The following is a 24,346-nucleotide window of genomic DNA, read 5'->3' as shown; positions in this document are numbered from 1 at the left end:
ACCCTCCTTATACCCTTTCCTTATTTCCTCCCCCTCCCACTGATACCAACCCACCAGACAGGATCTTTTTGCCTTCCAGTTCTTTTTTGAAAAAGCATTGGTATTTTTGTTTGTTCATGATAGCTATACAGGGTGCTTCATTGTGGTATTGCCATGTATATATGTATTAAAACCAGAATTGGCTCCTCTCCTCTATTTTTCTCCTTTCTACCTTGGTCCCTTTCTTATGGTGATTTCAACAGGTTCAAAAATTCTCTATTCATTCTTGTATAGGAAGTACATCAACCATGTTCATCTTCTCAACTTCCTTCTTTTACCCTCCTTCTCTGATTTGACCTCCCCTTAGCATGACCTGTTTTTCATAATATTGCTTGTGTTCGTATTGGGCCTGTCTTGTACATATGAGAGAAACATGTATCTTTGGCTTTCTGAACCTGGCTAACTTCAGTTAAAGTGAGGCAAAGCATGGCGTTTCGTGGGCCTGCTAGGAGATAAGTATGTTGGAAACAGAGTTGCATGGTAGGATGATGGGACAGAAGAGTCTATGAAGGAGCCAGAGGAGACTTGCAGAAAGGGCCTAGTATCTAGGGCATGCCACATGTCAGCTGCATTTTAGAAGGGTCATTCCAATTACAACAAGGAATGATTGGGGATGGTTTGCTTAAGCAGCACTCCTGACTAGAAAGGAGGAGGCATGGTAGGAAGCCAGTATAGTACAGTACTCTACTGTATTGTGAGTGCAGTACAGTCAAACTCGCCTCTCTAGTGATATTCAAGTTCCATAGTACATGGGAAAGTCTGTTCCCTCAGTTTCTTAATTAGAAATTACAAGTCTCAGCAGAGAAAGACGTAGTGATACTGCAAAACCAGCCCCCCTAAGTGTGGGAGGAGGAACAAGACTGTGGCCTAGAGGAGTGGGCTCCACACACTGTGAAATGGGGGCCTTGACCTTTGCCCCTGACATTTCCAGGAGAATGGGCAGGACCTGGACTCTACTATCAGCCCATATGGTGGGTTCCTTTGAGCCACCCATCCCAAGGAACTGCACAGAAACATCTCCAGCAAGCCTGCTGAGTTGATCAGGGTGAAGTTCTGTTGGTGAAGCCAAGATGAAGGGGGCAAAGTCGTGTCTGTGGCGTCTCTGTCTAGTGGCAGACAGGCTCAGCCAGCATGAGTAGGGCTGTTCAGGAAGTCTTCTCCCAATGGACATGTCATCCAGGGGACACCACATCTATCAAAACAGGAACGCTGAGCTCCAGCCTGTTTCCTGTGCATGAACAGAACAGGTAAGGGGCAGAAGGAAGGACCTGCCTTTCCCCAGTGGAAAGAGCCAGAAGTGGCAAAAATTGCTCTTTGTCCCTTGAAGGGAAGGCTGAGTCACACCAGAACCTGTCTGGGAGGAAGTGTGAGGGTTTTAATCATGGATGGCCACCTGAACAGCCCCAAGGTTGTTGGGTTTGTAGTTTGGTTCTTTTTGTTCTTATATGTGCTGTAGTTCAAACTCAGCGCTTTGCATTTCATAGGCAAACTACACTCTACTGTTTATACCATACCCATTTTTGCTCCAATCATTTTGGAGAGTCTCCCTTTTTGTCCAACCCTGCTTCATTCGAGATCCTCCTATTTATGCTTCCTTCCACAGCTGTGTCATCATATCTAGATTTTATTCCATTGAGAGACAATCTCACAAACTTTATTGTCAGAGCTACCTGTAACCATGTTCCCTCTGATCTCATCCTCCCTGACAGTTGGGATGATAGGCCCTTGCCACTGTGCCCAGCCATTGGTTGAGGTGGAGTCTTGCCACCTGTTTGCCTGAGTTGGCCTCAAGCCTTGATCCTCCATCTCAATGTCCCAGGTAACCAGGATTCTAGGCATGAGGCAATGGGGGACCATCAGTGTTGTTTATCTCAGGAATTTTGTCATAGTAACAAACTTCTGTTTTTTATTGTTTTATTATTCATATGTATATACAACGCTTGGGTCATTTCTCCCCCCTGCCCCCACCCCCTCCCTTACCACCTACTCCACCCCCTCCCTCCACCCCCATCCCCTCAATACCCAGCAGAAACTATTTTGCCCTTATCTCTAATTTTGTTGTAGAGAGAGTATAAACAATAATAGGAAGGAACAAGTGTTTTTGCTGGTTGAGATAAGGATAGCTACAGGGAATTGACTCACATTGATTTCCTGTGCGTGTGTGTTACCTTCTAGGTTAATTCTTTTTGATCTAACCTTTTCTCTAGTTCCTGTTTCCCTTTTCCTATTGGCCTCAGTTGCTTTTAAGGTATCTACTTCTGATTAGCAATGTTCTCTAAGGGAAAATGGACACTGCCATCAGGAACTACCAGGATGTCCCCTTCAACCCCTTTAATGTCCCTTCCATTCCTGACTGTTCCCTGCCAGAGCTCACATTGTGTGGGAGTTTGTCTGTCAGGGAAATCTAATTGATGATTCATTGTCCTTGGATCAACTGAAAATACCAGACAGAGGGGGCAATTCATTAGATTTGCTGGCACATGCCTGGTGGGATGCATCCTAGCCATTACATGCCCTTGCAAGTTAAGGTGACAGGCTTAAGGTTAAGGTGACTTAACACACATAAGGTGACTGGAAGGAGTAAGGGCAATGTGCAGAGCAGACACAGGAAAGGCAGAGGGAGGCTCCACAGAGTAGGAGAGTACAAATGGGTACTGACTCACAAGGCTGTTCTCACCCTGAGGTAGTGCTGTAGGGAAGAGCACACCCAGGGTTCATAGAGCCACACAAAGTCCCTGAGAGAACTCTCCACCTCAGCTCCTCATAGGGATCTCCTAAGATAAGTTCAACTTGGGTGTTAAATTCCACTTCCTGTATACACAGATAGTCAGGACTCAGAACAGTGACAGTTATGGCAAGCACCGTCATCATCCCCTTTCACATTTCTGATGGGTAAACACTTTTTTGCATAAAACTGTTTCGGAGCATAATAGATATGCAGAAACTGAATGGTATGTACCTTCCCTGCCCAGTGCCACTACTTCTGGATCCTATGAAGAAAATGATTACTCAGCTACTGGGGAGGCTGAGGTGGGGAACATAGCAGTTGGTGGTCAGCCAGCGAAAATTTAGCAAACAGTCCATCTCAACAGATAAGCCAGGAATAGTGGTACACACCCATGGAACCAGCTTTGTGGGAGGCCATATATAGCAGTGTAGGACTAGGAAGCTGACCTGAGGCAAAATGCCAGATCCCAGCAGTGAAATAATCAAAAGGAGTAAAAAGGGCTAGGGGTGTGGCTTAAGTGGTGCAGCATGCCAGACCCTGACTTCAGACTCCAGAGCTATTTTTAAAAAATGAATAGAGATGGTGACAACCACTCACGTACTAACTAACTGTTACTTACAACAATATTTATGATAGCTCCAAATCACAAGCAAGCTCAAGAGCATATTAATAGAACAGTTGTAAAGCAAAGCAATAGACTCTTGAATAATTGTCACCCCTTTACAAATGTCAGGGCAGAAGGAGTTAAGGTATGAGGGAAAGGGATGGAAATTTGCAATGAGGCCAGGCCAACTCAGGGGTCTCTGCTGTACCAGCAAAATTGGAGAGGGAATAGTGAAGAGCAGGCAGTGGGAAGCGTCTCAGGAGATGTTTCCCTAATGTTGGGGGATGGTCTCTGGGCTCCAGGGAGCTTGGAGTATTCTTTGGTCTCAGCCACTCTGCACAGAATGGTTTGGAAGTCCTGTGGTACCCAACAACCTCTGGCTGGAATCCCTTGTGGAGAAGCTCATGGGGATCAGCACACCTCTGTTCACCACTGGGTGGTGGCCTTTGGGGCAGGAGAGCAGGTCATACAGCAGCACAAGACTGGTGCCTGGCTACTTCCTGAAGGTGCTGTTGTCTGTACCTGGCCAATCTTCATACCATGATGTCAGGGTCCACAGAGCCAAGGGTCTTCTGGCTCTCCACTTGAGTTGCAGGGAGACAGGGGAAATGGACTCTGTTAGTGCTTCGAAATAGACAGGCTGCTATTCTTGACTGTGGTCACTGTGCTGTTCACTTTAATCACCCACATCACCTTCCCTTCTTGTCCCCCTCTCACACTGCACAGTCCAGTAAACATCATTCTCCTGTCTCCTTCTAGGTCAACTTCATTAGATTCCACATAATTGAGACCCAGTTGTATATGTCTTTCTGAGGTTATGGAAATATTAATTAGCATGCTTTAATCATGCCACAGTGTACAGATACAGCCAAACATCAAATTGCACCCAGTAAATATAGTGGTATGATTTGTCAATTGAAAAGACATTAATGAAAACATGCAGAAAATAAAAAGGCAGAAGAGTAGTTAGTCCTCTTCACCTATTGGTGATCTGTCTGTGTCAGAATTCTATCCCTTCCACTGGAGCCACTTTTGGTTTTTTGCTCCTCAGTGTGTCCTTTGAGTTGTCAGGCAGGAAAATATTCCACCAATATAGGTGGCACACTGCTTAGCCACTCTTCTTCCAGCCCCGGCTCTTTTCAGTGGTTGGGGCTGTGGTCACACCATGGGATTGCACTCTGGGGTGAGTTTTCCAATGAAAATGGACCCACGGAGTTCTGGCTGTTTGTCACCTCCCGCTGCTGTTTGTGCAGAGGGTGTATGGAGGAGCCACGGGACTGCTTGTGGAGCTATGCATGTGATCTTCCTGTGCAGCCTGAGGAGTTGGATGCAAGGTACAGTAGCTCTTTGGCTGCCCTTCTCGTTTGTCATCACTAGGCTGATTATCACAAGGCAAAAAATTAAAGGAAGGAAAAATTAAAACAAAAGGAAGAGACTCTGGAATTACTCCTTGTATGGAAAGCCAAGGCAAAAAGGCAGCAGAGCATGGCCAAGACATAACCAGCTAATGCACGAGCTTAAACTGACTTGTGCAGACAATGTCCTGCTGTATCTGCTGCTGAATCATGAGCTGTGTGGCCATTGCCTCATTGAATTTTCTGTTCACCAGAAAGGAATTGTTCACAGAAGCCTAAAAGATGAGATGATCTTGCTGCACTGCATGGAAGGTTCAAATCAGTGACTTTGGCAATGACTAAGAGGGTCATAGTTGGAGAGAATCAGGGCATATTCTGTAGCACTCTCCTATATTATGCCCTAGTGTTATTTGTCAAAAATCAAAATGGTTTCCAGAAGACTTCTAGGACCCAGATTTCTTCACAATGTCAGTCATAGGTACAACACATTTGCTGCAGGGAAGTCATTGGAGCTACAGAATTGACTCCTGTGTGGATGGTACCAGATTCCTTTCTAGTCTTCCATGTAGATGAAAAGTTTCGCCCAACTCCACAAACTCTCCACACAAGGTGAGACCCACACTAACTATATTGCAGGGCTCAGTGAGGGTGAGAAAGAGTTAATGAGACCTCATAGAGAGGACCTCCTAATCACCAGAAAAACAGAATCTTGATTCTCAGGTCCTCATAGGTTCTAATCAATGAGATCCAGGTATCCTTGCTAAGATGAGACTTTGCTGAGGAGACGATGACCTTGGTTCTTGTGCTGCAGCACCAGACAGCCATGTGGTGTCTCCACTATCAATGTTAAGGCCCTGTATTTGGCAGTTGGGCCCTGCCCAACTCCCAAATTCTGTCTGCTATGACAAGAGCCAGGGCTGGAAGAGGGGAGATAGGAAGTTGGTCACTGAATTCTGCCTGCTGGCCAGACACACCATGTTTTCAGGGAAAACATGTTTCCAATAAAAATGATTGATAGTAAAGACAGAGAGAAAACTAAGCAGATTAGGTGCTTCCACTGCTCTTCTGTATTTATCCATCTTTTTATCAATGTGTTTTACAGTTGGTAAATTGTAGTGGTAGATATTTATGGGGTTCAATGCAATGTTTAGATTGGGCTATAGACACAGCCAGAGAGGAACAAGTTTTTAGCTTTGGCAGAGATGGAAAATTCATTCCTCATTTCCTCATAAAAGGAGTGAAAAACTTGGTAGGAGGAACTCTCATGGGTATCAGAGTTCCAGGGTCAAGGCCTTTTCCACTTATCCTTATGCCAATTATATGTCCCCATGTCCAATTCGATGCCTTAAGTACAGTGAAATTTACAGGGTTACAGGCGCCATGAGTGCAGTCAGGGGCAGCTTTCCCTTTGTGAAGGAGAGTTTCGTGCTTAGCTCTCTGCCATGTGGCCCATGAAACACAACTCCAGTAAGGACAATAATAAGAACCCACATCATCATGTGGCCTAGACTTGTCTCCCCTGTACATGTACTTTTCATTGGATGTATGGGCTCTTTCCCAAGTTAGGCCCCCATAGCCATAGCCTATACCTCCACGTCCACCCTTGTCTATGGCTGTACATGCATTAAAGAACATTGACACCTTTTTATCTGGACTAAACACCTGGGTGTGGCTGATAAGGTTTCTAGGATTGTGAACGCTCTTGATCTCTAACCATTGTTCCCGGGGTGATAAGCCAAGTGGAGGCAGATATGCTGATTACCATGGGAACACATAGAATAGATGGTATAGTTGTGAGTGCATGACCCGATGACAGAGCCTGCACAAGAATAGTAAGTATGGAACAGAAGAGTCCTAGTGACAACATTTCCTGCCTGAGTAGAATGCATACATAGGTCACAGGAATAGGGTTCTGAGGCCATAAAGGGAAACCAGATCAGCAATAATAAACAGTAATTATGCATCCTGCCCAAAAGAGATAGAAGAGAGCAAATAAAAACCTTCCACCATGAATCCAATCAGCAGGAGCGGTTTCTGCCAGATCTATGGCAAAGATTGTGGTGAGAATTACAGCAACAGATACAAACAAGGGGTGACAGTGCATCACAATGAGATAACTGGTATAAAAACAGTCTGGGTGTCTCATTGAAAAGTTGATTCCTCAAGTTTCTGCCGTGCTTAGACTAGTCAGCTTCCAAGGTGTGACTAGAGCAGAGTTATTGTCCCGCCATTCTTGGTCCCCTGTTGTTTTCTGGGAAGTGGAGTCCTGCAGGGGAGGATACTCAGGTTCCCAAGGGTGATCCTGCACAGTGAAGCTGATCAGGGATGCACTGCTAGAGAGAAGCTGGTTTGACTTGGCTGTGGTGGATCCAAGGAGAAATCTCTGCTACTTTAACTGCAGTGGGAGCAGACAAAATAAAAACAAAAGGGCATCTCCAATGGGGTTGCAGTGGGTGGACATTATATATGTATATATTTAATCTAGACAATGTCTTTTTTTTAACTGAGTAGAATTACCATGGCAACAATATATTATCAGTATATATGTCCAAGAAAACACATTATTTTTAAAAAGTTAAAACCACCATCTTTAAGTATCAAAGGATATGTTTAAAGCCAGTAAAAACAGACATTTTGTTCTCTATTTAAGTAGAAGAACCTGTCTAAAAATACGAGTTTGTGTCTAGAAGGCCTTTAATGCCAGATAGCCACACATGCATAAGATCCATTTCTTTAATCCTCTCAGCCTTGGTTATTTTTGAGAGGTCTAGCACCAGTGAGTCCATTGGAACTTTGATGGCACTCCTCCCTTTGTCTCCAAACTGCTTGTCTATGAGCAGTGTCTTTTGAAGATCCATCTTCCATCCAAGTACTAACAAGGCCCAACACTGCTTAGCTTCCAAGACCAGATGAGCTAGGGTGCGTTCAGGGTGCTAGGGCCATAGACTGAAGATCTTTCTTGATTGGTCATTATTTCCTGGATTTTGTTTGTTTGGTTGGTTTTGATCCCATGTCGGGGGGCGGGGTGGAATAATGAACAGATTAGGCAGGAGTCAGTGCCAACTAGACCCTTTCGGCCAAATTTAAGCAACAAAGAGGCTTAGAAGGAGTTGCTTTTAGGTGGTGGTCTTCTAGATAAGGACAATACAAAACAAAAATCTGACAAAAAGCAGATTTCTAAAAAGCTAACCTGGTTGACACTCATTTTTTTATGGACTTGATTGTAAATGTCCCAGAAGGATCAGAATTGTAATGACAATAACTTAAAAGAGTCATGATTAAAATTTTGATGGACAATTTAGCAACTAACTGAATAGTAGATCAATACCATTAACTTTTTTACCATGTTTATCTAAATTTTGTATTTTAGAAGGCTTGATATACTTGAAAAACATAAATACAGGAACCAGCAACAGCATCGCAACTTTATAGAGGTTATATATACATATTAGTTTAGCTGTTCTTGAAGTAAAACCTTAGATTTTTTTATCAGTTGGGGCAGGAGAACAGGGCCAGTGACCCCCAAATAGCCCAGTCACAGACACATATAGGATACCAACTGTATAAGAATTACCTAAGACAACAGCTGTTTAACCCTGAGGTCATCTAGAAAGTTTTATATAAACTGTTAGAAAATAAGAGGTATAGAAGAGGCAGAGAGATAACTTAAACATCAGTTTAGGGTTTATTGTTTAGGCAGGAGCCCTGTGGAGGGGGGCCTCAGCAAGAGAGCTAGAACCCATTGCCATACACAGGCTTGGGCTAGATATAGGGGGCTAGTGAAGAAGTACCAGGACGGTCACTAAGGGATATTGTTGCTGGGCAACCAACAAAGATAAGTTGTAGTTAAGCCACTGTCTGCCCAACTATCCTTGGCATCCATCCAGGGAGATAAAGGTTAGCCATCTGCAAGGGGGAGGAGGTCTAATCCTAACATGGCTGTCTTCATTGTTAACCCTAATATAAACCAACTCTTAAATGAACATGACTCAGTTACCTTAGTAGTTAAAACCCTGACAAAAATCACCAGAGAACACTGCTAAATAATTGTGGGATGAAGTGTGGAGTTAGGAAACACAGTGGCCAAGAATCGTGGCTTAGCTGTTGATAAGGGATCACATCCTTGATTGTTGACATTTACATATGGCTCATAGCATACATCAGGATCACACCAACCTGTAGTCAGTGGAGTCCCCCCTAAAATAATAGGCCCAATCTGGCCATTCCAGGACACCAATTCCCTCCATCCAACATGTGGAAGGATTAGGACTCTCACCTCCACTTTGTTGAGTCCAATAAAAATTGGAGGTCTTGACTTCCAGTGTAGTGTTCCTTTGAGTTATTTATTTATTTATCATCCTATCTTGAGGGTGTACTTTGGCTTTGTTTTACATAAGTAAATGTGTCTCAATATTTATATCAGTGCAGCAGCACTCCCTGTGCTCAGCTGCCTGTTGTCTTTTTGTGTTTTAGTAAATTCTTGTTGTCTTGACAAATTTGTGGATTAACCTATAGCACCAAAAACTTTTGAACATTATCTGGACAAAACAAAAACCATTCTTTGAGACAATTTTTTTGCAAATGTTATTAAGAACAATACAATATTTTAAAAATAGCCTTGCTGTTATGAATTGTTTCAGTTTAACATCAGTATGAATTTTGACCTTATAAAACCTTTAATGTAAGTCTTAGATTTTAGCTAATCACTTACATAAGCATCTGTATCTTTGTGACAACTTAATATGTACCCTCTGGGGGAGCTTGTCATTATCCTTTTTTAATCTAAATGTATTATTATTTTTTTAACTTTTTAAAAAAGCAATATCCTTAACACCATTCACATATTTTTGTTATTTGTTGAAAATAATTCATAAAACCTAGAGCCTTACATTTGTATGAAAAAACAAGAAAGAAAGCAACCTTGAACTTATTTTTGTATAAAAACAATTTATAGAAAGCTCATTTGTTAATAGACCCATGTGTTGTAAGAGGGAATTAAGTTCCAGATTGTAATTATGGAAGAATGAAACATATGAAAGTCATTTCTTTAACCAAATTCCAAGATTTTTGTTGCAGGCTGTGGCCCCCCCTTTTCTTTTTTCTTTTTTTCCTCTCCTCTGGTTTGAGCTGGAGTGTTGACCCCTGAATCGCTGCATCTTAGTGAGACCTGATTGAAGTAAGTTTAATAACTTGTTTTCTTAAAAGTAGCAGCAGAACAGAGTAATAATTTTACATTGACTCTATAATGGTATGTGACTTTCATGTTTCAATTTTAAGTTTTATCTCTCTGCTTTGCCATTCCCTCCCCCTGTCTTGTTGTCAGAACACCAGCCTGTCTGTTTCTTTTCTGGCCTCCCCTTTCTTGCTACAACACTTCATTTATCTAGTCAATTCTCAGTCCCCACACTTCTAGTTGATTATTTCATACCTCCTGTCTGCTCAAGCCTCAGATACTTTTGGCCCCTCTCAGTCAGCTAATCACCTTGCTTTTTTTTCTTTAAGAAAATATAAGCAGTGAGAGTGCTGGGGACACGGATCAACTGTAGAGCACCTTCCTAGAAAACAGAAGCAGTCAGAATTGCTTCAGAGTCCATGGGAAAGATGGAAGGAATTGGGGTGAGAGAGTAGGAAGGTAAGGCTCATCAAAAAGGAGATGCCCAGAAAGTCAAGAATTTTGAGGGGGTGTGCCAGAAGTCACTGTTAAATTCAACCTTTTTTTTTTCTTTTGTGCAAACTGGGGTGTCGTCCATAAGCCTACTGGCAGGTCTTGTTAGAAAGTTAACGTCACTCTGAAAATGTTTATTAAAAGCTTACTCTACACAGGTGTGTGTAGGATCAGAACAAGAATCAAATCTGAATCCGCTCTGTGCTGCCGGCAATGGCAAGGGAAACAAAGTCACGAAGACCACTTTGCAGGAAATAGGAATTTTATTATGCAAGCAGACTCCAGGGAGATAAATTCTCAAAGCCCTGAGCCCTGATCAGTTTCAGGAGATGGGTTATATACCCCCCAGGTGGGTAATGTAACCAGGGAGTTTTTCAGTGTATGGTTCACAGGTGGTCAGAAAGACAAGTCAGTTACAGAGAAAGGAGTTGGTTACAGAGTTTCCCCTAACCCCCACTACAAAATGTGATCACAGTTACAGCAAACACTGCAGAGCTGGCTGGAGGTTTGCAACTTTGCAGAGCTACCAGAAAAAGCTGCTTGTAGACTCAGAGTGGGGAAGCCAAAAAATAGCCACGTTGGCTCCAACATTGTACCAGCTGTCATGGCAGAGCTTTTCACAGATTATGCAACCTTGTTAAAATGCAGATTTAAATTCTGTATGTAGGGGATGGAGGGCCTCAGAGTCTGCAAGCCTAACAAGCTGCCAGGTGACATGAATGATGGCCTCTATAGCACGCTGAGTGACAAAGGTTTCTAGTAGGGATGGAGAAATGCATATAATACAAAGTATGAATTTGTCAGTATCTTAGTAGTTACACTAATTATCTCAAAAACCTGGATCCTTCTGAACCTTTTGCCCATTTTATACCCTTAGTGTTCCTTCCGATGTTTTTTGTTACTCTGTTTCCTGAATTTGATTTTGAGTTGCTCAATATGTGCTGTTTCTTAGCCTAGTAGAGCATTCTCCTTTTTCTGCAGAGACTGACATTTCGCCAATTTGTCAAGGTTTGTCTAATAGCTCCATCTTTATTCTTCCCTGAGACCCCATTCTGGCTGCTCCTTCCTGCGTCTCCAAGGCATGGTTTTAACCTGTCACAATGACAGTACTGCTTTCAGCCTGCAGTTGGCCATCCATTCATTCCCCGCAGGAACCCACCTCCCTGATTTGCTCAGGAGACAGGGGAGGCGCTTGAGGCTCCACCCACGGGGCGGGGCTCCGTCCAGAGGGGAGACAGAGTGGTACCACCAAGGGGAAGTGGGGATGGCTAGAGCGGTGGGCGTGGCCCCGGGGGGTGGCTAGAGCGGTGGGCGTGGCGGAGGGGCGGGCTGCACAGCTTAGTGGTAGTCCAGCAGGACCCTGGTGGCACCTGGAGACAATGGCTTCTGAGGTTTGGCGGGCCTTGTGGCCATACAGTCATCGCGCTGATGCTGAGAGCATGTCGGCAGAGGTGAGTGGGTTGCCCATACCCCGGCTGGTGGTCGCGGGGTGCGGGGGTTCCCTGAGTGGCTTCCTGAGCGAGTGTGGCGGGACACCGGGCACTGGCGGGTGCCCTACAGGCCTGAGGGAGGAAGGTGGGCAGGAGGGGAACAGGTGCATGGCTGTTGGCTGAGAGATTCCCTGTCGGACTCAGCTTCATTGTCCTCTCCCGGTGTCGCTCTGGTGCAGGTGGCCCCGGGAGCCGAACTGCAGCCATGGGAAACACCACCAGCGAGCGCATGTCCTGGAGCGCCAAGACGCCAAGGCCACCTGCGCCCAGGGCACTGGCGTCCATGCCCCGAGCAAGGAGCAGAAGATCATGGTGGGGAGCAGCGATGACCCCAGCATTCTCAGCCTGCTTAATGCCCGGGTAAGGTCCCTGTACCCACAACTGGTTGTCCACTCTGAACCGCCTTAAAGGGGTTTCGAGGACAAAGTGTCTGGTGGCAAGTTCTCTCCAGGTGCCGGCTCAAAATAGGACCGAGAGGGGGAGTTCTTGCTTTCCCCAGCTCGCAGCCACAGTTGAGGACAGGTGTGGTGATCAGGTCCTTGTCACTGGCTCATCCTAGATTCTGCTTGTGTCTAGGGCGCCCTGTGCCACCGACCCTGGCACAGTTCCTCACTTCTGCCTCAGGTGACTTGGATAAGCTAGTCCTTTTTTTTAAACCTATATTATTTTGATTTATCTGTTTATTTTGAGGCTGTGTCTTGCTTTGCCTCCTTCACATCAGCAAATAACCATGGGTCAGGCCAAGACATTTTTTCCATTATCAACTGGTTATTACACAAATTGCTCTGTCTCTTTCTATGCCACCTAGGGTGGGATCTGTTTTCTTTCATGGCCTTAGAATCAAAGTCATTCTTCCAGTTGGTTGAAGTGCGCTGAAAGCCTTGTGCTTCTGTGAGGTCTATGGAAGGGAGTGGTTCTCTTTGTTATTTGACATATGAGGTGTCATTTGGGTCATCTGGGAAATGTGCATCCTCCAGAAGTTAGTAAGTGGTGATAGTGTTTCTCACTATTTGACAACCCCACTTGTGCATTGAATCAGGGGTACAAAAGTCATTATTTGTCAACCACTTGAGTGTCAGAAAGCCAGGATTTTAGACCTACATTCTCCCCTCCATTTAAACATGGAAGTTGCTTTAATGCAGTCTGTAAGGCCCATCACATACATATCTCAGTCCTCTAGGTACTCAGAGGAAAGTGAACAGAAAGGGCCCTGGAAGTGGCACAGTAAGAACCTTATCGAAGGAATGAGCACCTGGGACCCACAGAGGAGGAGACTTTCCCAAGCATCCCCACCACCCATGGCAGCCGAGCCCCCATACAAACCTTGGCTTTTTAGCTTTCTTATCCAAGTGCAGACATCCTAATTTCAGGGGGACACTGATCACACATAACTCTTTGTAGTTTTAAAAAAAGAAACATTGAAAGGGTCTTTCCTGTGGCAATGTTTTATCACAGTTTTGTGGGCCTCATATTCATAGTCAGTTCTCATTCATTGATGATACAGTAAGAGCAAGGAACATAAAAGTGTCAAGTAATACTTATCCCAAACACAAATGAAATGTGTCACCCCTATAAGACAAATGTGTAAATGACAGAGCTGAGGAAGGAAGTTTATTATATAGCCTGAGTACATGGCATGGGAAGAAGCAAAGCAAGCATTTTAACATCTGTGGGGTACAGACATGAGCTTTATGTTTAAATAGAGGAAGAATTGGGGCAGAGGGAGAAAGATGCATAATTAAACAGTCCTGGTCGAATTGTGGCCTGATTATTATCTCACTTCTGGTTTTTTTTTTTTTCCTTTTTTTATCACTATCATCACTTGAAGGGAACAGTCTGGTTTCCATGAGATGATTACTCCTGTCTCAGGGTATAGCCTCATCATTACAGGTAATTGTCCTTATCTGGTGTTCTGTCCTGTATGGCTGTGTTGTTTCTTAAGGGGTAGTTTTGATCCTTTGTCATGAAGATGTTATCAGTCAGTCCTGTCCTTCTTGGAGCAAGGTGATTGCAGAGAGAATGGCTCAAAGACAAAGAGGAATACAAAATGAAGGCAGAGATGACAAACTTTTCTCTTGCTTTTAGTTAATTTGTGGGCCTAAGTAAGGATTGGTGCTTTTCAACAAAAGCAGTTTAAGCCTTGTTACATGGTGACTCTGAGGAACCTTGTGTCCTGCAAGGCTTGCCACTACCTGCCAAGTCCAGAGATACTGAATCACTGCCTTATTGAGAAAAGTGTGATAGCTCCCTTCCTAACCTCCTTGTGACCTGGTGTCCAATGTACCCTGGGCTGCTTGTGCCAGAGGTACCAAGCAGAGAAGATGGAAAGAACACAGGGCAATACTCACCATGGTGAGATTAAGTCTAACAAACTAGAAGTGAGGTGGATGCAGGGAGAAACAGGTATGTTCCTCTCTCCTGGCTACAACTGTAGTCTCAAATATGGGTGGAGAGATGATTGGAAGGTGGAAGAAAGACTGAGTCAGACCCTCAGCCTTCAGCAGCTAGTCCTTTGGTCTGGAACTTTTTGGACACCAGAGAGTCTCCCAGGCCCACATGCATACAACCCAGCATCAGGGTATCTGGAGGATTCTATCTCCTGAGTGGAAAGTAGATGCAGTTTTCCCTTTTAGATATTAGACTGTTACACTAGACAGGTTCAGTGGGTGTTGTGGTCAGATATGAGGTTCTCCAGTCCCAAAGGTTTGTGTGTTAAAGGCTTGGTCCCTAGCTTGTGGCACTGTTTAGAGGTGATAGGCTCATGAGGGTGCTGAGAAAGTGAGGAGGTTGTTCAGGGCATCACTCATTCTCTGCCTGCCCCCTCATCCAATCCCAGCTTCTGTGCCACTGGACCCTGTTGCACCTCAGACTCATGCCCTTGATCTTACCATGCTCTGTTAGTGGAATTGAACCACAAGTCAGCAGCATTAAGCTAACTCACTCACACAGTCTATGTAGCAATGATGGGTCCTGTTTGGTTCAATATGTGGAACCAATGAAATAACATTTATAAGTCTTTCCAAAATAGATGGTCACAACATGTACTCAACATTACATAGATAACCATTTTAATCCCACTGCCAGTTTGGAAAGGGCTCGTGTGGAAAGAGCTCTTGCTCAGAACACATATGAACTGCTATCTAGTGACATTAAAGACAAAAATAGCTGGGCAGAGACAGTAGGATCATGAGTTCGAGGCCAGCCTGGACTACATAGGGAGACCTTGTTTCAAAAATCAAGAAAACAGCTGGGCTGTGGTGGCTCACACCTGTTTTCCTAGCTACTTGAGAGATTGGTATTGGGAGGATCACAGTTTGAGGCTACCCCAGGCATATTCTTGCAGAAACCCCATCTCCAAACTAGCCAGAGCAAAATGAACTAGAGGTGTGGCTCAAGCAGTAGAGCTCCTACTTTGCAACCACAAAGCCCTGAGTTCAAATCCCAGTCCCATAAATAAATAAATAACAAAAAGCCAAGCAAACAAAGTATAAATGGAATCAAAACAACCCATCATAGAGGAAGAAGTTAAGAGGTAGCAATAGCAAACTTGACATGGGTTTAATGGAAAACTAACATCTGCCCCAATGAGAGAAAAGAAGCCAACAAAGAAATGGAATGTTTGAAGGTGTGGCTTAAGCAAGAGAGCTAAACACAAGCCCAGAGATCAAATCCCAATCCCTCCCTCTCCCCCACCCTCACACAAAACCATAATAATCTGGAAAAAGAAAAAGAGGTGAAAAATGAGTATAGCAAAAATAATATTGAAAAAGGACAGAAAAAAATTTAAACACTAGGAATTTATTCTCTTAGTATGATACATATATCTCTGTGTTTCATAGTTATTAACCCAGTGAGAAATAATTCGTGAATATTCAAAGAACATGACAGTTTTACATTGGCAAAGTTTTACAGTTTTCACTTGATGACAGCCTTATAAAATATGCTGTAATGTTAAAGAAGTGGACTTCTGGGTAGCTGTGAAGAAAGTATCACTTGTTGGGAAGCCATTTCTTCTTGGATGATTTTGTCCATACATAAGAATGAGTAATGAGATATAGTCTTAGTAGTGTAGGAAAGAGAGGTGGTGTTGGCACAAAAGCACACAGCTTTTGTAAAACTGGCAGATGACCGGGAGGACGTCATCAATAGTTACTTCCACTGGGACCATATGGCTTTATCTATCAAAGTGGGCTTGGCAGTTGAAAGGCAGGGGCTCCTGATCTTCTATGACACCCTCAACCTTCTAATTTTGTTGTGGCAACTCCAGGCTGTTACCTGGCGCACTGTGTTCTACCTCACTCACTTCTGTTGGAGTTTGAGCTACAGATAGTGCCTTTGGCTCTGAACTCTGGCATCTTAACCATTGATTGCAGGGATAAGGACTCTGAAGTGGGGTGTTGATCAACTTTTTCTCAACAGTAAGTTAGTTATTAGAGTTATTGTCATCCCTCAGACCTGATGACACTAGTTTGATTTCATGTGTTTTGGTTTCTTCTCCACAGTACCTGGTTTGGCTTTTTCTGCTACAAACACCATCATGGCAGGATCTTTCAGTCCTTTGTCTACTCCAAGGGGAGAAATGAACATTCTAAAAATCAACAAGAAATTGCGCTTTGAGCTGGAAGAAAGGAAACAGTGCTTCCGAGACCTCAAAGAGAAACTCCTTATGTCTGAAGCTACTGTGTATAACCAGGCCAACCAGCTGTGGAAGTACAGTAAGTTCTGTAGGCTCACAGTCACGCAAGTGATGAATGAGCACTTGTTTTCTATGAGAAATGAAATGTCTCCCAAACTTCATTCTTCACTTCCCTTTATCAAGTAAATTTCATCCTTCCCATATTCCTAGAAATATAGAAGTTGATGTTTCTCCCTGAATTTTCTGAGGATAGAAAAACGACAACATAAAGGGTCACAAAGTATATGAGGTAGTGATTGATTTCTGATTCAGGGAAAGAACTGCCTGCTTTTCTGAAGAACTGGTCGACGATTTTTATTAGGATCCCTTCTATACCGTGGTAGATCCTGCAGACACAACATCAGTGTTGAGAACAATACAAAGGCCTGGTATTAATGAGCTTCATCTGAGTTTAAGCTTCCTTTGAGTTCTGATTATCCAAGCCCTATGCTGGAGACATGGTGACAGAGCACAGTACCTACTTCAAAGGAGGTACAGGGGAGTCTGTTCTTAACTGAAACTGTGGCATCATAGGTGAGCCCACGGAGACCAGGGAAACCTTGTTGAGGGGAAGCACTAGGACAGCTTAGAGGACAAGTTCATTTTATGAGTCCAGGAGGATCATTTAATGCTCTGTGGAGCAGTGGTAGAAGCATCTGAGATAGGAGACAATCTATAGTATGCCTTATCTCCCTCTAAGGTGGTGAAACTTCAGGAATACCTAAGGACCAGCAGGTCCGGGTGCATATGAGGTGTCTCAGGTATGAGACATGATGCCAAAGTGAGAATGAGGGTGTATGGAGGAGATCATCAAGCACAGAAATACGCATGTCAAGATACAGGCAGGCTCTTCCCTCCTATAGCCAGGTGGGAATGGGAGGGAGCCCACTTGCTTGTTGTAAGACAGGCTGTAGCAACTCCAGGAATCATGTGAACAGGGGCCATGTACCATAAGCAAGTTTAGAAGGAAGCATTCCAACTTTGAGCTGCACTTATCCTCATTTATGTACAACTTCTTTATCAAAACTTCTCAGCAGAAATTTTTTTAAATTGAAAAGGATTTTAAAAAGTAAAAAATTGGGTCTTTTAAGTAAGTCAAGAGATGAGTTTTGGGAAAGGGCACAGTATATTTTCTTTCCTTAGAATCAGAATATAATTGTAGGAAACAGTTTTTAACCTGAAGAAGAAGAAAGATACTGCTAAGACACTGTTGAGGTAACAATGTGTAGAGAGTATTGGCTGTGAAATACTCTCTCTCTCTCTCTCTCTCTCTCTCTCTCTCTCTCTCTCTGTCTTTTTTTTTTTGGTGGTATTAGAGTTTGAATTCAGGACTTCATGCTTCCTAGGCAGGCACTTTAGCACTCAAGCCACTCTGTTAGCCCTGGCTACCTACTCTTCAGGTCGTAATGAGCACATGAATTAATTCTAGTAAAACTCTTGTATCAAGTGCTTTGTACAGAATAGGTACTGATAGCTTGTTGTTCTAGTACTTTTTGCATAACAAAGTTTATTAGTGTTGACAATATTTCTTTCTTGTCCTTATGATCTTATGCCTTCTATTTTATGAAGTTATTTTTTTCAATCTGAGAAACTTGTGCATGAGTTGAATTCCAACACAAGGGAACTGTTGTCCCTAGTGTTTGAGCATAATGGAAATCACTGCTTCAGGCCCAGCTCAATGTTTTGACTTAGAGGCTGCAAGGTTTGATAATTACAGTGCCCCTGGATCAGTGTCAGAACTCAGGGATGTGAATTCTGACTCTGCTCTTTACCAGTTGAGTCATTTGTGAAATTACTTGCATTTAAGGCTCATCTCTCCAATGGGGACAATTAAATGTCATTTAGTCAAGACATTGGGAAATTAAAGTATGGAAATATCTAGACAGAGCCTGTCCCTAGGGCAACATTTGTCTGGGGGAGGACCCTGCTTCCTCCTCTGAAGGCTGTGCCCACTGCAGCATGTCCAGCTGTCCACTGGGCGGGTGCATCTGTCTTTTCTCAGAGTGTGGAGACTACAAAATCATCAAGTCAGTGCTGGGAGAGAAGCTGCAGCCCGATGAGGGGGAGCTGGCAGAGAAGCTGACACTAGCTGAGAAGCTCAGGTAAGGGGGCTCTGTGTGGGGCAGAAGGTGGGCAGATGTGCAGCTTTCTGAGGTACAGCTCAGCTGGGGGAACTAAGAGCTAGCCTGGGCCAGGAGAAGGTGCACACTCATAGTACTGACCTCCCCTCAAATAAAAAAGGTCCATGTCCAAAAAAAAAAAAAAGTTCATGGCCAAATGAGGAGCTGAAGGGCATGTTTATGATGGGTTTGTGATGGAGATTTAGGAAGACACCTGAGTTTGGTCACAGAATGGACCTGGACCGTGTGGAGGAATCTTACAGAAGGATCATTTTCTGACACTTGGGAGGACTTTGTTCTTTTTTCTTTTGCCTCAGGCAGGTCACCAAGTAAGTTGTGAAATTCTGCTAAGGGCTCATTGGGGATATTCCCACAGACATTTCTGTCAAAGCTCATATAATCTGTGGTGTAACTCTCTTCAAGGTTTAATTTTCTCTGTACTCTACCTCAGGGCATCCAATATCATCATTGAAGACCAGGCCAGGAAGCTGTCCCAGTTAACGCAGAAGTTGCAGCAGGGGAGAGATGTGTCCCTTGTACTCAGTCAACATCTCCAGGACCTCCTCACCCAGGATCCTGGCAGTGACCAGGGGCAGGGCTTCCAAGAGCAACTGGCTGAGGGTTGCTGGATAGGTGAGTGCCTCGTTCTCAAACTCAGCCCAGGTGAGGTGGCCACAGGCCCTGAATATACCCAGCTGCTGGAGGTCCCCAGCTCAAGGACTGTCCAGTTACAAAGTGACTTTTGCAGCTGTTTTGGTTTCCATGTCAAGTATAGGCCATGCAAGAGCAGGACTGTCTGCATGGAAACACAAAATAAACGCACAACATGGAGTCAGAGTATCTACCTCCTCTGTCCTCTGCTCCCTGATGGATCTTGGCCTTCGATGAGGAGGCACATCCCTCCAGTGTCAAAGCAGAAGGTGACATGACAGGAGGCAGCTGGTTAGCGTTAAAGTTGTTCCAGAATAAGAAGGAAAGCTCCCCAGCCTCCAGCTTATTTGCTTTCTTTATAACTGGACAATTAATCACTTTATCTTTCCTGAAATTCAGTCTTCCGGGCTATAAAAAATGGTTGATAGTAGGTATAGCCATCATAGATAGGAATGGAATATTCCTGAATGCACTTATAAAAACAAGGACCCTCATTTTGGGGGCTTGTTAGGTAGTTGGAATAGTAGCACCTGACAGTGCATTAATGGGAATGTTCTGTTAAATTTCATCAACTTCCAAAGACTTGTAAAGACTACAGTTTATATTAAGGCTCACTGTCAGTGTTGTGTATCTGTGGGTTCTGAAAACATTGATATATATCCTCCCCTGCAGTGAGACAGAATAGTTCCACAGCCCTAAAAGTCCACTTTACTCTACGTATTCATTCCTCTGTCCCATATCCAGAACTCCAAAGAATCATATCTTTATATGTCACCAGCTGCGTTTGCAAAGATTTTCTCCAGTGTGTAATTTCTTTTAGTTACCTTAACCGTGTTTTTCACAGAAGAGACATCAATTTTAACAAAGTCTGACTTACCTATTGTTTCTTATGTGAATTGTGCTTTTGGCAGTCTGTCTAAACTCAAACCCATGCTCACCTAGATTTTGTTCTTTGGGAGTTCTATAAAAAGTTTGTAGGCTGGGGGTGTAGCTTAGTGATAGAGGATTTGCCAAGCATATGTAAAACCCTGGGTTTGATTCCCAGCACTGGGGCAAACAACAATTTGTGGTTTACACTTGAGTTCTATAATCCATGCTAATATAGTTTTTGTGAAGGTTATAAGTTATATTTCAATCCATTTTTTTGTGGTCTGTGAATGTTCATTTGGTCCAGTGTCACTTTTTAAATTTTTTATTAGCAAACAGGATTTTTTTTTTTTTTTTTTTTTTTTTTTTTTTTTTTTTTTTTGGAGCTAAACAACAGGAATTTATTTTCTCAGGTCCCAGACCTGAAAGTCAAGGTGCCAGCAGGGTTGGTTCCCTCTGAGGCCTCCCTCCTGGGTTTGCAATGGCTGTCCTCCTACCACCTCTTCACAGGGTCACATATCTGGTGTCTCTTAGTGTGTCCACATTCCCTCCTCCCCAACAGATCGGAGCCTCATTTTAATTTAATTCTCCTTTAAAGGTGGCCTCCAGATAGATGCATTCTGAGGTACTGGAGACTGGGGCTTTGACAAGGGAATTTGTGGGGGACACAATTCAGTCTGTGCTACTGGTTTCCACTTTGTTTGCCACTGGAATCCCTGTCATCATTGCTTTGCTGACAAGGGACCACGCCCCGCTCTTGGCTCTGGCTCAGGAAGAACAGCCTGTGGCTCAGGGAGCTCTCCACGAAGGCTTCCCAGTAGCTTCTTTTACATTGCTCCATTTATAGCTGTGAGCAAACAGGATTTTACTTTTTGTTTTTTTGGTTTTTTTGGGGGGGGGCTTCTAAGTAAAATGTACTTACATGTATATGCATTGTTTGGGCTTACCCCACTCCCACTCCTGGCTTCTGGGCAAAACCTATTCTGCCCTCTCCAATTTTGCTGAAGAGAAAACATAGGAGATAATAAGAAAGACATAGCATTTTTGCTAGTTTGAGATGAAGATAGCTATACAGAGAGATTCCTAGTGTTGCTTCCATGCACTTGTGTATTGCAACCTGAATTGGTTCATCTCAGCCAGACCTCTTCACTACTTCCTGGCCCCCTATCCATAGTGGCCTCTGCCAGTTTAAGATTACTTTATTCACTTCTATACAGTGACCACATTAACCACATTCAAGTTTTAGGTTTCTGTCCCATTTTTTATTCCTCCTGTGTGCATTCTCCCCTTAGTGCATGACCCATGTCCAATAATATTACTGCATTTGTCTATAATTCGCACCTAAGAGAGAACACTCAATTTTGGCCTTCTGAGCTTGGCTAACTTCGCTTAAGATGGTGTTCTACAGTTCGATCCATTAACTTGCAAATGGCAAATTTTCATTCTTTTTTGTGGCTGAATAAAATTCCATTGTGTATAAATACCACGTTTTCTTAATCCATTTGTTGGTAGTAGGGCATTTTGGCTGTTTCCATAACTTGCCTATTGTGAATAGTGCCGCTGTTGTAACCTGAGTCACATTCCTTCGGGTATATCCCTAGAGTGGGATTGCTGGATCATATGGCAGATCTGTCCTTAGTTTTTAAAGAAGCATCCATATTATTTTCCAAAGTGGTTGTACTAGTTTACATTCCCACCATCAGAATATGAGGGTTCCTTTTTCCTCACATCTTCTCCAACATTTTTATTGTTCTAACAGGGGTGAAGTGGAAACTTAGTGTGTTTTTTTCTTTATTCATTTATTCCTATATGCATACATTGTTTGGGTTATTTCTAACCCAGGCTCCACCACCCCCTTTCCTCTGCCCCCAGCTCCTTTGCTTCCAGGCACAACCTGTTCTGCCCTTTTTTCCAATTTTGTTGATGAGAAGACATGAGCACTAATAAAAAGACATAGTGTTTTTGCTAGTTGAGATAAGGACAGCTATACAGAGAGATTCCTAGCATTGCTTCCATGCACAAGTGTATTACAACCCAAATTGATTCATCACTTCCAGGCTTCTTCAGAACTTCCCGGTTACCTTCCCTTATTGACCTCTGTTGCTTTAAGGTTACTTTATTGGCTCCTCTGCAGTGGGGACATCAAACACTTTCAAGTTTTGGGTTTCCTACCAATCCCCATTCCTCCTGTGTGTGCTCTCCCCTTAAACAACAATACTGCATTTGTCCTACATCTAAAGTACATATATGAGGGGAGAACATATGATTTTTGGTCTTCTGAGCCTGGGAAACCTCGCTCAAGATGATGTATTTCAGTTCCATCAATTTACTTGCAAATACCAAAATTTCATTCTTCTTCATGGCTGAGTAAAATACCATTGTGTATAAATACCACATTTTCATAATGCATTCATCAGTAGTGTGGCATCTTGGCTATTTCCATAACTTGCCTATTGTGAATAGCGCTGCAATAAGCAAGGGTGTGCAGGTGCCTCTGGAGTAACCTATGTTGCATTCCTTTGGGTATATCCCCAGGAGTGGGATTGCTGGATCATATGGCAGATCTATGTTTACTTTTTTAAGAAGCCTCCATATTTTTTTCCAGAGTGGTTGCACTAGCTTGCATTCCTACCAGCAATGTACGAGGATTCCTTTTTCCCCCGTATCCTCACCAGCACCTGTTGGTTGTGGTGTTTTTGATGATGGCTATTCTAACAGGGGTGAGGTGGAATTTTAGTGTGGTTTTGATTTGCATTTCCTTTATGGCCAGAGATAGTGAACATTTTTTCCTGTGTTTTTTGGCCATTTGAATTTATTCTTTGGAAAAAGTTCTGTTTAGTTCAGTTATCCATTTCTGTATTGGTTCATTGATTGGGAGGGAGTTTAGTTTTTTTGAGCTCCCTGTATATTCTGATTGTCAGTCCTTTGATGTATAGCTGGCAAATATTTTCTCCCACTCTGTAGGTGGTCTCTCTAGTTTAGAGACTATTTCTTTTGTTGTGCAGAGTGTTTTAATTTCGTGTAGTCCCATTTGTCCATCCTTTCTCTGAGTTGCTGAGCTGATGGGGTTCTACTGAGGAAGTCCTTGCCTATACCTATTACTTCCAGAGTATTCCCTGCTCTTTCCTATATTAACTTCTTAGTTTCGCATCTGATATTAAGGTCCTTGATCCATTTTGAGTTGATACTAGTACAGGGTAAGACATGGATCTAGTTTCAGTTTCCAGTAGGCAGATAACCACTTTTCCCAGCAACATTTGTTGACGAGGCTGTCTTTTCTCCATCGTATGTTTTTGGCAACTTTGTCAAAAATAAGGTGGGCACAGCTGTGTGGATTCATATCCAGGTCCTCTGTTCTGTTCTCTGGTCTTCATATCTGTTTCTCTGCCAGTGCCATGCTGTTTGTAATGCTATTGCTTTGTAATATAGTTTGAAATCGGTTATTGTGGTATCTCCAACATTGCTCTTTTTACTGAGTATTGCCTTGGCTATTGGTAGTCTCTTGTGTTTCCAAATGAACTTTAGGGTATATTTTTCAATCTCTGTGATGAATGTTATTGAGATTTTGATGGGAATTGCATAAAACATGTAAATTGCTTTTGGTAATATAGCCATTTTTACTATGTTGATTCTACCAATTCATGAGCACAGGAGGTCTTTCCACCTTCTGTAGTCTTCCTCAATCTCATTCTTCAGGGGTTTTTAGTTCTCTTGTAGAGGTCATTCACATCCTTGGTTCAGTTTACTCCTAGGTATTTGATTTTTTTTCAGGCTGGTGTAAATGGAATTGTTTCCGCATAGTTTCTCAGTTTGTTCAATGTTGGTGTATAAAAAGGCTACTGGCATTTGTAAGTTGATTTTGTATCCTGCTACCTTACTGAAGCTGTTTACAGTGTCTAGGAGTTTTTGAGTCGAGTTTTTTTGGGTCTTTGAGATATAGGATCAAGTCATATGCAAATAGAAATACTGTGACTATTTCATTACCTCTTCATATTCCTCTTATTTCTTCTTCTTGCCTTATTCCTCTGGCTAGGAATTCCAGGACTGTGTTGAATTGGAGTAGGGATAGTGGGCATCCTTGTCTCATTCCTGACTTTATGGGAAATGGTTTCAGTTTTTCCCCCATTAAGTATAATGTTGGCTACATGTTTG

The 24,346-nt window shown here is 43.2% G+C and overlaps 1 protein-coding gene across 14 annotated transcripts in view; it reads left to right on the top strand.

The window, feature by feature from the left end:
* The first annotated feature begins 2,161 nt into the window (after nt 1-2,161).
* Nucleotides 2,162-24,346, top strand: part of LOC109699702 (uncharacterized) — a 94,900-nt gene continuing 72,715 nt past the window's right edge. For 13 of the 14 annotated variants that reach the window (XM_074070404.1, XM_074070413.1, XM_074070412.1 and 10 more), the window contains exons 1-6: nt 2,162-11,842; nt 12,061-12,241; nt 13,710-13,771; nt 16,384-16,596; nt 18,559-18,658; nt 19,128-19,309. In XM_074070404.1, the coding sequence (XP_073926505.1) occupies nt 12,087-12,241; nt 13,710-13,771; nt 16,384-16,596; nt 18,559-18,658; nt 19,128-19,309 (712 nt within the window). In that variant the 5' untranslated portion in view covers nt 2,162-11,842; nt 12,061-12,086. Of the gene's footprint in view, nt 11,843-12,060; nt 12,242-13,709; nt 13,772-16,383; nt 16,597-18,558; nt 18,659-19,127; nt 19,310-24,346 lie in introns of those variants that run through there. The other variant, XM_074070414.1, reaches the window with a different exon arrangement.

The sequence above is a fragment of the Castor canadensis genome, chromosome 4 (assembly GCF_047511655.1).
Source record: "Castor canadensis chromosome 4, mCasCan1.hap1v2, whole genome shotgun sequence".
In the NCBI taxonomy this organism is placed as follows: Eukaryota; Metazoa; Chordata; class Mammalia; order Rodentia; family Castoridae; genus Castor; species Castor canadensis.
This window is presented reverse-complemented; position numbering and strand designations above follow the sequence as displayed.